General features: G+C 30.9%; 1 protein-coding gene across 1 annotated transcript in view; it reads right to left on the reverse strand.

Moving 5' to 3' along the window:
- Window positions 1-4,593: 4,593 nt before the first annotated feature.
- Window positions 4,594-13,001, reverse strand: part of LOC106642757 (5-oxoprolinase) — a 47,673-nt gene continuing 39,265 nt past the window's right edge. The window contains exons 21-22 of the mRNA XM_014357615.2: window positions 5,071-5,230; window positions 4,594-4,781 (exon numbers count right to left, since the gene is read on the reverse strand). Coding sequence (XP_014213101.2) covers window positions 4,641-4,781; window positions 5,071-5,230 — 301 coding nt within the window. The 3' untranslated portion in view covers window positions 4,594-4,640. The remainder of the gene's footprint in view (window positions 4,782-5,070; window positions 5,231-13,001) is intronic.

A 13,001-nucleotide genomic window follows, 5' to 3' on the forward strand; every position in this document is an offset into this window, starting at 1 on the left:
TCATCTAAAATTGCATTTCCTAATTTTCATTCTACCTTTCAATAAATCAATATAATTTTAAGATTAAATCGCTGTCAACTCTGGATAAAAAAGTTTTTTTTCTAATTAATGATTTTATAACGTTAATCATATCAAAACAACGCAATCAATAAGGTTGGGAGCTTTCATAACATCTGGACTGCCCTGAACATGTTTAACTTAAAAAAAAATTAATTAAAAAAATTATTTAATATTTCCAATTTATTTCCTTACCATACTTAACTTGGTTGCAGCTAAAAAAGCAAATCATAACTCTTATCGAAACGATAATTTTTTTGGTTTTATGCACTACCAGTCTTCCTACAGTATTGACTATATGAATTTTTTCGAGCCCTCTGTTTAGTAGTTACTTTTTTATAGCTTACAATTGTATTTCCAATAATGTAACCTTGAAATTAGAAACTTGAGCTCTGTATCTTCTGCATGTAGTAATCCATATCAGAATCATAGAATTACCGATTCATTTTAGTATCACCTATCATTATCATTGCGTTACTGATTTCACTACTTATAATAAGTCTTTCGTCACTGACTAAATTATCTCTCTTTTTCTCTCTCTCTTTCTCTTTCTTATTAATACATACGAACACTGTATTCCACAGTTATTTACTTATCTTCAGTAAGTGGATTTTTAGTCATTCTTGAAAAAATGTTTGAAGTGATATAAAAATACATTTATCAGACTGTACAAATGTTAATATTCTATTTGATTTGAGTAAATGGTGAGCAATACTAGTCCTATTATAATCTTAGTACAAGTTAGACAATTACTACCATACAGTAGGAGGCACAATTGATTTAGTATTATGTAATCAACCATAACCATTATTTAATATAACGGTTGTACAATAATCTAAAAATACAAGGTAAGTGAGTTTCTGTCATATTATTAGATCTTCGTATATTTTCTTGAAATAGTTCAGTTGTAGGCTTCTTTTGCTTTTACTACCAATCGTTTTAAATTATACGTTACGTATTAGTCTTGCAGAAAAGTTTTGAGTACATGCAAAAAATCGTATGGTACACAGAATATATTTTCGAAAACGTGTAGTACATCCTTACGTTTGCCTTAACTGAACATAGTTTTTGCGTCGATGACATAACAGACCTAGATATTTCACATAACAGAACGTGTTCCTGTCGTTAAGTACTGTTATTGCTACTAATCCTTTACTATTAACCCTATTATGTCTACGGCTTCTGAGGTAAGTCTGCAACGTTTTGTATTGTCAATGTAATAGAATTCCTAAAAGTTTTTTCAGATAGCTTTTTCTCTATAAATTGATACAAATTAGTCTATATATTGATGAAAAATTATATAATCTTTACTCTAATTTATTAAAATCAGATGTGCATTATTTCCCATGATGAAAAATATCCCTTTTCCAAGATGTTTGTAGTAGATGTTTGATAACTATTACGATATCTTGCTGCAGACATCTTTATAGTCCCATAGATAAGTTGCCACTAAGCTCGTAAATTTTTCTGTTTTTCAGCGATCTTTCTACCATTAACAGTTCCCATGAATATGTAGTATAGGTTTCTTACCATTGTCCACCTAGTAGCTATTTGATCTTCTATTGTTGTAAATAAATCGGAAGCAGTTTTTCCATAATAAACTTGTATCTCATATGATTAATATTATTTATTTATTATTGTTATTAAAGTGAGTATTATTATTAATATTAATTTTTACTGTAAAATTTCATGTCTATTATCGATATTTTTTGCGCACATTACTGAATCATATGATTTAATAATATGTAGATAAACCACGTTGTTAGCGAAATCTTCTTACTTTAACTAAAAAAAAGTCAATTTTTTTACTACCACATCCAAAAATTAGAAATTCGGCAGCAGTATATAGTAACAGAAGCCAATGTTCCTTTCCTATCCACGCAACATCTATATCACGTAGAGAGGTTAAGAGAAAAACTTCCTGCTCTCCCTACTTCTTCTTGCTTGAGAGAGAAATAGAGAGAGGGAGCAGCAGTGCAATAATGCATATCAATGTTGAAGAGCTAGATGCAGAAATTTATAGATAAACGCTGACAGATAAATTTTCTAGGTTTTATTGCTATAATTACTTTCTTTTAATCAATGCACTTGCCGTGATCTTATCACTATGGACTTGCAAATGTAGATTCATGATAAGTTTTTTCTTCCTTCAAGTACCATTGGGTAATCGTACTGCTGTACGTACGTTACGGCACGTGTGTTATTAATTGTGTTAACGCACTGACTCATTTTCCACACGTGAACTATAATTTATGCACCTATACAGTGCAAAAGAAATCACACAGCGTAATTTTGTCGTCTCTTGCGTTTTAAAATATTCGAAATCACTTTGTGTCAAGCTCGATTAATATATTTTACTCCATGACTCACACTAAGATATTGTTGAATTTTTGTTTAATTTGACTCGTACCAAGTTGGTTTTAAGTTTTTTTAAATTTAATATTATTAGAAAATAGTTGTTTTCCTTGTTCTAATAACTGTTCTAAAAATGTTAGTAATCAATTCATGTATGATTTAACAAGCATTTGAATATGTATATGTTTCTGTCTTAATAATCAGTTACTAAAATTTTAACTCAACTGAATTTGTTAAGAATTATTGTAACTATTGAATAAACTTTATGTTTTGCGTATGAACTTTTGAAACATTACTATTATTTTAACATTTTAAAAATGTTGCTAATCATTTGATAAAGTATCATTATATAAATAATATATGTATTATAAATTTATAATTACCTTTTATCTATATTTCATTTCTACTCAACTAATATAAGTAAGATTGTTTGTACTCAAGACTCTTAATTAATGACTGTATGCCAAAACAATTAGAGCGGAAAACGGACTTTTTAAATATTATGTGAGGTTAATTTATTACACAAATCCTAACTATTAAAAAAAAAAAAAAGAAAAAAAGAAAAAAAAAAAGAAGTTTTCTTTTATGATGTACGATTTTATCTGCTATTAATGGCTAAAATAAAAAATAATTCAAAATAAGTCCATTCGGTTTTATTAAACAATAATCAAACTTTCATATGAGATAATATAACAAGTACATGTTGAATTTAGATTCTAATCGGGGTACAGTTTTGAGGTATATATACATGCTTCGAATTTTTTGATCGTACTTTTAGTCACAATTTGTATTAAAAGGGCTGTTTCAATAATTAAGCCTTTTACAATTTTTACAGCTTAATAAGCACCATGTCCCAGTTATTTGTCAATCACAAGAAACACTATACCAATAGTGAAATAGATGTTCTAGCATAAGATGTTTACAATAATTCTTAACCATGCAAAATAGTGATTTCATATTATTTTTCAGCTATTTTTAAAGGTTAGCTTACTCTTTCTATACCTAGTAAACTCAAAGAAATAGAACCTCAACTATAGAAAAGTTTTAGAAAAAAATTTACTGTTGAACATCTGATGACAGTAATTTTAGTCGTAATTTTACTTGAACATATTTTTTTTAAATAATCTATTATTTATTAAAGGCTCATGAACTCACAGATTAAATTTTTTTTGCTGCTGTAGTTCTTATTGAAGTGTAGTGTCAAATATTAAGTTACTTCTCTACATATTAACGCACTATTAGGTCTTACAGCGTTTATATTGTTAAGCTTGAGACAATAAGAGTGCTTGTATGTATCTTTACAAAGAAGCGCCTTTACTTTGTTGTACTAAACAATTATACGTGGAAGCGGTAAAATCATGGCAATTGTTCATATATCATTGCTAATAGGGTACTGCTCGAGCAATGCATTCCCGTAGACATGTTTTCATACGCAAGAAAACGTAAAAAAACGGCCCTTGATTACTATTTAGTTATAACGTACAATTCATTGCATTGCTGTCCCACACTTTTTGCGTTAGTAGGGGGATCAGAGTACCGTTAGAAATATGAGTATTTACTACTTTTTTTATCCTGATATCTGGAAGTTTGTCAGGGCATTAAAGTCATAAAATAATTTTTTCGTACATATTGAGTGCCAAAAAAATGATAAGTAGTTTGGATTTAAACATCATATGACTTTTAATAAAGATCTTATGATAAATATATTTAAACGCAAAATTGTTTTTATCGTTTAGTATATCATGGATAAATATTTCTTGTTATCTTTAAGAGCTCATTAGAACTTACAAGCGAAAATTATACATCTTTCACTCCAGCTATGAGCGTCCTTGCTATTGTGTCAAATTTTATGTCAAATTTCTCTCTGCGTAAATTAAGACTTTCATTTGAGGATATCAACCATGTAATATGCCAATATTCTCTTAGTAATGCGAAAAGGTAAAATCTTTTCAGAATACGCTCACATTATTCGCAATGTATTCCTGAAAAATTAAGTCCCGTACATTCCTTTAATAATGGCAATGAAATCTCTGATGTGCTAAATAGTTCTTGTAATAAGTACATGGTGTAAGGGTATAAAAATGTTTGTTATTTTCTTACGTAATTTTAAACATGATTAGTACTGTACAGCATTTACTACGAAAGTATTTTTATCCGCTAATTACACTTATTTACTTTACTTAAAACTTATATTATTCATAAGTACGAATACTTGTTACTTGCAGTTCTCAGACAGATTCCTGTGCTTTTTGATACTCGAATACACTACCACGTTTGATAAAAGTTGTTGATTCTTTTTGTAAGTATGGGAGTATTTGTTTCGGCTGTCCATATCCTCCTCCTCCAGGAGTCTCAAGAATAAAAATATCCTTTAGAAGATTAATAAATAAGTTATTAATTTTGTGGTCTCTTGGATGTGATTTTAAGTGTGTAAGCATAAAGTAAAAGGTGCAATACATTCGTGTAGTATCTCTGTAAATATTGTACACCACATTCTTTTGATTTTTTTGTGTTTATTTGCTATTTAGGAAAATTGATTAGGAAACAAAAGAACAAATTAGTTTTTTTAGAACCAAGAAAATTTAAGGAAAACTTAAACTTTAAAATTTATTTATCGCTGGGCTATCATTTTAAATTATTTTAAAACAAATATGTTACCTCAGAAGTCACAGCAATAGCTGTTTTTGGACCCAAATTGATTCTTCGACCACCTTTTCGTAAAAGTGTATTCCTTCCACGGGATCCTGGATGTCCACCTTCTAATCCTGGAGGAGGGTGAACTCTTCTTTCCGTTAATACAGACAGCATCATGGGAGCTCTATGGAAACAGTTTTTTAACGTTAGTCAGCCATTTCTCATATTTTGGTGGAATAATATGTTCTTTATTTTGTTGTTTTGTCAACATGAATGTGTGTATACATATGTATATATATCGAGCGTGCGGTGGCTCAGTCAGCTAGATTGACACGCGGGAAACCGTGGTTTGATTCACGGCCAGTGCGACTTTTTGGGCAAGTACCTCTGTGATCTTTCACATGTGCTTTTTCACTACGCAATGCTCCTCGAGGACGATTTAGGTGACCTTCTCGCAGCAAAAATTGCCTAATTTTCCCCTAACCCCGTCCCAGTAATGAAAGGCCTTCCATCCCTTTCCTTGTCCCTTTCCCAAGTGTTAAGTGCCCATAGTACTACCCTTATTGAAGGAGCCAGACGTAGAGCACTATAATATATAAAAAAAAAGTATATATATACATCAGTTTATCTATGGTTGGAGGATGTCTGTACGTGGGTGTGCGTATGCGTTTTCGTATGTAGTTCGCGAAGTACTAACAGCATAAGTAAATCCTTTATTTTTAAATCACTGATTTTTATAGGCAATGTATAACAGCAATCTACTAAACGAGTAGGAATGAATATTTCTTGCAGTGAATATTTTCTGGGAAATTGAAATTCCGTAGTCATAGTTAAATAATCGAAAAATTTTATCAAAAATTAGTTTACACAAAACTTTGATAATAATAAAATCTTGGTATACCGCTAAAAATAATGGTTGCTAGTCATCAGTAAATCGTTGCTTAGGTAAATGAAAAAGAGGGTTAATAAAAAATTTCAAATTGAAATGATAAGAATCTTGTAACAGAAAAACTACAATAAAATGGCAGGCACTAAAAAACCATAGTAAAATAGTATAAGGTGGCAACAGACAAAAAAAATTTGAAGGGTAACGGAAATAAAAAAAGTTTTACAAAAAAAAAAATAATAATAATGGACGATCCAGTTTGTATATGGTTGCGTTATGTGACTGTAATGACAGCAGATGATACTAATAAAAAATTTGTAGACACTAATGATTATACTTAATGCTTAAGATATTCAATGAGCGACTACGAACATAACGTTTTGAATCGCGACTATATAATTTTGTATACTAAAGTATTGGTGTGTAAGTGTATACTACAACAAGTAACACACACGACTATCCAAAAGTACGAGTCAATGTTACGACAAGTTAGAGGTAACGCTGTGACCTTTGCCTGGAAGGGTGTATTAGCAATATGCAATTAATGTCAATAAATGATTAATAACATTTTGCAAGTCATCTTTGTCAAGCATTTTATTAACGTTATCATGAATAATATGTATATAAAGCATTTCTGAGAATAGTTGCTTGAACTTATTATTCCAAACGTCTGAAATTTTTACACTGGTAAAGTCAAAAGCTTATAAGGATGATGTGTTTTTCATATGTTGCACTAATGTTGATTTATCTCTTGAATGCTTTCAATTGCCTTTGTGCTCATTTATTCTAGTTTTAAGACACCTAGAAGACTCTTTTATGTAACAAGCTTGGTTATCGATAGTACTTATTTTGTAATCTGTATTATTTTTGTTATTATCATTCGATAGGTCTTTTCCTAATCAAATGAGTTTTAAAAATTTGTCAATACCTTTAGAAACAACAACCTGTTGTTCTCATGAAAAATACTCCTAATAACTGGAACAGGATCTTTAAAAAGGGGCAATACTATAAGTTCGATGTTATTTTTCTTCTGACTTAGAGCTATTTTGTTAGCAGGATTTTTTTTTTAATAATATTTTTTTTTAACATTTATTGATTAAATTTGGAGGCTAACTATTGGCTAAAACAAATTTTTTTTAATTTTTCAAGATTTTCTTGGTGAAATTTCATATCGGACAACTTTATTGGCCACGTGCAAGTGATGGGAGGGGATAGATGAGTCGACGCCAGCGTGCGTAGTGGCGAAAACAGGAAACTTGGGATACCAAATTACTGTCATTTTTGCTTAATTAAGGAAAGAATAACAGTATTTCGTCAAATTTACACATGTTATCATCACATATGCATAAATAGTATCTACATTATGGAATTGCAGTTACACAAATGTAAAAAAATAAACTATGTGGTGCCAAAAACGGTTGTAAAATGTTCAAATGTAACAACATATTTATTAATGAAGCCTCGTTAGTTTTCGATCCAGAGCACCCTCTCAGAAGCAGACGGCAAAAAGAAAGATAAATACGCGAAATAAGACATGATCATTGTGATTTCTATTATTTAAACGTTTATGAAATGTGGGTGTAAGAAAGTGCTGTGTTATTCAGTGTAACAGTAGCGCAAAGACAAATGGAGTAAAATTACATAAATTTCAATGATTATACAACTGTAAATAAAGGTGATTTTCATGCGCATTGCAACTTAGACAATTTTCAAAATAATCTAAATAAAATGTACATGCAGGTTTACTTTGTAAAGAGCGGAAGTTACCGATCGAGGTCTGCCTTATTACGACTTGTCAAATTGCTAACTTCATTACTATAAAATTCTGTAACATCGCACACATGACTACTTTCAACCAACTGTTTACCTTTTTTTAAGGCTTCAGAGTTAAAACAAATTGAGTGTGTGATATTCCTAAAGCCTGTTTTTATGATAACATCCATTATCAGATAAATAAATACACTAATTTTTTGCTAGTTAATTAATTATTATTAAAAGTGTGCATCGCTGTATGCTCTTGACGTTTAATGTGGGTACCCGCAGTTGCATGATTTTGACACCAAGGGTGGCGCTGCATGACATGCACCTGGCCAATACTGTTATCAACTAACGCATAAATTTATTTATTAAATATATCTAGAGTGCATTTAATTAGATGTGTTAGAATACAAGTTCAGATATTATCAACGTACAGTAGATTAGTACTTCAAACTAAGAGTTTGTGTATAAAAGTTATAATTAAATTGAAAAGCTGTAGTGTTAAATACCAGTAAGACACTCTTACAAATTTTAGCACTTGAATTTTTAATTTTTTAATGTAGGAATTTCCAATTAGCCTTATAAGCTTCTATGATAATGTTTTGACCATTGTTAGTAAATAGGCTGACAATATCTTAATTTATTAATGTATAACTATAAGGTATACTATTTGTGTTTATTTTCTCTTTAAGTTGTAAATTGTTTTTCATACACGCATTTGTTTTTGGAAAGTTATTATAGAGAAAAGAAATTAAAAATTTTGAAAAAGTAAATAAAGTAGAGTTAATCGCAGATACAGTAATGTGAATAACAAATTCCACTTTGTGCACTGTTACTGAACCAAAGCAGCATGACAAGCATGAATTTTTAATTTTGGAATCTTTAAATTCATCTGTCAACAAAATGTTGATGTTGTCTTGATACTTTCATTAAGAGGATTGTTTGGTAACATCTCATAGTACTTGTTGTTATTCAGTTGACTTTCAAATTTATCTTATATAATATTGTTTTTCTAAGATGACAGTTAAGTTTCCTTTAACAGCTTTTGTGACTAACAAGGTTTGTCTTGTTTTTATGACAAATATTGGTTATTGCAATATTTTTAACCATTTTTAAAAAGAAATAAATCTGTTTAGAAGTGGTCTTCAAGAGACCTCCAAAAGCTTTTATATAGCACCAATTGGTAACAAAAACCATCTCATTCGGGCTGATACTTGAACTATTGTTCTCACTACTCTGAACCCAGAAAAAAAGCAATTACTCATACGTTAGTTGATAACAGTATTAAATTGTCGGATTAAAAATTTCACTAAAAAAATCTGAAAATGTGAAAAACAGTTTTTTTCAGCTAATAATTACTCCCTAAATTTCATCGATAAATATTATGAAAAAAGAATATTGAGGATAAATAATCTTTCTAATATAATAGCTCTAGGTCGGAAAAACAATAATACCAAATTAACAGTATTGCCTTGTTCCAGTATTTAGAATGTTTTTCATGAGTACAATAGTTTGTTGTTGTTAAAGGTATTGACTAATTCTAAAAACTCATTTGATCAGGAAAAGACCCATTGGGATCATAATAACAAAAATAATGTAGTTTACAAAATAAGGAGTATCGATAACCAAGGTTGTTATGTAGGGCAGTCTTGTAGGTATGTAAAAACGAGAATAAATGAACACAAAGGCAATTGAAAGCATTCAAGAAAAAAATTAAAATTAGTAAAACATATGAAAAATACATTATTCTCACAAGCCTTTGACTTTGCCAACGTAAAAATTTTAGACTGTGGAAATATTAAGTTCAAGACACTATTCTCAGAAATTCTATATATATATTCGTCTATATTATACACTTAAATTTGTGGGATATTCCACATAACATCTAACTGACCCCAAAAGACCCCTACAGCCGCTTACCGTCCCCCCACTAATTGAGAAAAAATTCATCTTGTTTGTACGTTATTTTAACCCAATAAATATAGGGTTAGTCCCCCTACCCCTCTACTGTCCCTTCACACGATTTTTCTTGCCCTCACCACCCCCTCATGGCCCCCTGTACGGTTTTTCAACTGTTTCAATGCACTTCCATTGTTTGCGTGGAATCTTTTATATAATTTAACTATATACTGTGACCTGAAGCATTACTTTTTTATTTTTATTAAATTTTTCGCACCACCCAGGAGGCAAATCGACACGTACTTAATACATAATAACAATATACATAAAAGTACATAATAATTGATCTAATATCTATTAATATAGTAACAATGATGAAAAAACTTTATAAGTCAGTATAAAGTTTTATAAATAACTACATTATATAGTTTGATGTACTGTGCATGCCGAATTACTCCCGACTGCCTCCTACAACCCACAATAGGCTCCTTACCGTCACTCTCCCACAGTTTCAAAATTAAACATTTATTATGTTATGAAAATTTCTTTTAGAATTTAAAATTTGTTTATCTATTCTTCCACACTGCCCAAGAGGCAAATAGATGGACCTTATACATACTATCAGTATTCATATAAGTACGTGATAAATAATCTCTAATATCTACGAACTTAGTAACAAAGTTAAAAATTTTTATTAGTAAGTTGTTACGGCGTTCCACCGACGCTGATTTAGCGAGGAGGAATTTGCAACCTCGACCGGGCTTGTGTTGCCCTGATACCCTTGGCGACACTTCCTGTAAGTGATGTACGCGGGTCTAGTTCACCGAGACACCACAGGGGCCAAGTATCGCAGCGACCTTGGACGTTGTCGCTTCTCGCGACGACTTTCTTACAACACATGGGAAAGAAATAAGGCACACTTCGAAATAAACACTCACTAGTAAATTTAAATAAAATATATCTATTCAAAAGAATAGGAAGGATACACCAAATATACTCGCGGGTGTGTGTATGTGTGTAAGTATACGCTCGTCGAGCGCGAATACTCGAAGAGCTCGTGGCGCAGACTCGCGAACCAGGCAGACCTACGCGGGCTATTCAAAGGCCGCTGCCCTTTACAATCAAACTGCCTGTTGTCAGATACTCACAGGCGCTGATAAGCTCCTAGGCGATGCCTCTGCTAGGCTGGATCTCGAGCAACGATCGAGCGGGAACGCTGAGGCCAGTAGGTGTCCCTACTAGCAAGGTTCGAATTTTATATATGTACAAAAAAATTACTTCAAATATCATTTATATGATTTGTAGGAATCTCCTACTTATTTGGGTACAAAAGATAACTTTCAGTAAAAGCTATCAAATTTTAAAATAGACCTACAAGTAAAATTTCAAATAAATTTAGAAAGAGGAGATAAGGTGTGCGTGAAAGCATATATATGAGTACATCCTCATAAGAAAAAGAATTGCTAGTTTTACTGTACACATTAGCGTTCATTTCTCTGAACTTTCCTCCCACAAACTATGTGAAGAACGTCCTTAATTTCAAAAACCACTTCAATTACGAATGAAAAAGTATTAAAAGAATAATACACAACAAAATTATTATTGTATTTGTACAGTACCAAAAAACTTTTTGTAATTTTTGAAAATTTTGAAAAAATCTGAAAGAATTGTATAAAAAATTATTTATTTTATGTAAAAGTAACAAATTAAATACGTAGGAATAAATATTTATTAAGGAGTTGAAAGGGTGATCTGCTAAAATATAGTAATTGCTTAGTTTTTTTTAAACAATAATAAAAAAATATTATTTTATTAAGTAAATTGTTTATTTATTGAATTTATAACGAAACTAAATACATTACTGTACATTAATTAAAAATTTGTATGAAAAATAAGTTACAAACTGTAAGATAACATAAAGTAATTGGGTACCCTATGTAGGGCCTGCTCACAGCAGAGTAGGTAAGGGCCGTGGTCAGAAAGTAAGAGGTCGGGGGTTTAAATCCCTTGTTGAAATGTGTGACATAGTGATGTGGTGTGGCATCATGTGGTGTAGAGAAAACCGGAAGTACGTCACGGGGCCGAGGTAAAGTGGTAAAGGGGGAGAATCAAGCAAAATTCACTTCCGTCACACTATTTCTCAAGGTCAAAGTCTGAAATCGTTGATTTACTCACGCGCATAACGCGCCTATAGAAGTATAACTTCAAAAAATCATTACGTACGCCACGTTAGAGAGCATATGTACGGTACAATTATATCTTGTTTTCTTTGTGACCGAAAATTTATAAGAGCAACACATTTACGTTATTATTTAAATACACATAACCTGGAGCACAATGAAATTTGTAAGCATTGTGGAAGAAAATTTTCAAGAAAAGATGCATTGAAAAGGCATTACAATAGAGTCCATAAAAAAGTAAACATGAAATTTTAATAACATATGAATAATCATCAATCATGATGGTAACATTTGACATATAATTATCTTACTTATTACAGAATACAGATTAAACTATTTTGAATGGAAATCAAAAGTCAATGTGTACCCATCAATATTAAAATATCTTAGTAAATGAGACAAAAATGAATAAAGAATAGAACTGATTTACAATAAATAACATTTTAAATGTTAAATAATCATTTTTCATTTACATCTGTTATAAACCGCTCTTGGTTATTTATCACAGACTTACTAAAGCTTATTTATTGTTTTTTGTGTATTTATTATTTTGACTTCTACATTTTATGTATTTTAATTCGAAAAAAAATTTTTTTTTTCCATTTAAAACCCTTTACCTCCTACGTCAAAGGCGACGTCAAAGATTGTAATTCACTGATAGGGGATTGGCGCTCAAAGCGCGCATGGGGTGGAGCCCCACTAGTGTATGTATATACCATGATAACGGTAATAGAATGCTTGACGAGGACAACTCACAAAATCGCTATAAATAATTCATTGACATTAACTCCCGATTGCTTATTCACTCTTTCGAACAAAGGTCACAGTATTCCCTTCATCTTGTCATAGGGTCAGTGACTCGTACTTTTGGAAAGTCATGTGTGTTACATGTTGTAGTATACACTTACACACCAATACTTTAGTATACAACATTATATAATCGCGATTCAAAACGTTATGTTTGTAGTCACTGATTCAATATCTTAAGCAGTGCTAACGTTGCTTTTTGTGCGACAAATTGTGAATAAAAAGTGTTTACAATGCACTAATTTTGTTTGATAAAAATTTTTTGTTTTTAATTATTGTCTTGTTATTATTTAGTTTGAACTTGATAAAGGCTTTGAACTAGCTCAGTTTGGGCTAAATCGTTGTTTAACAAATAAAAAGGTTGACAGTATAATCATGTGCGTCCACAGTTATTATAATTGTATCACTAGTACGAAAATGTTTAA

This window comes from Copidosoma floridanum, unplaced genomic scaffold, assembly GCF_036245765.1.
Source record: "Copidosoma floridanum isolate Cflo_tuat_1 unplaced genomic scaffold, Cflo_Japanese_pri ptg000001l, whole genome shotgun sequence".
Taxonomy (NCBI): Eukaryota; Metazoa; Arthropoda; class Insecta; order Hymenoptera; family Encyrtidae; genus Copidosoma; species Copidosoma floridanum.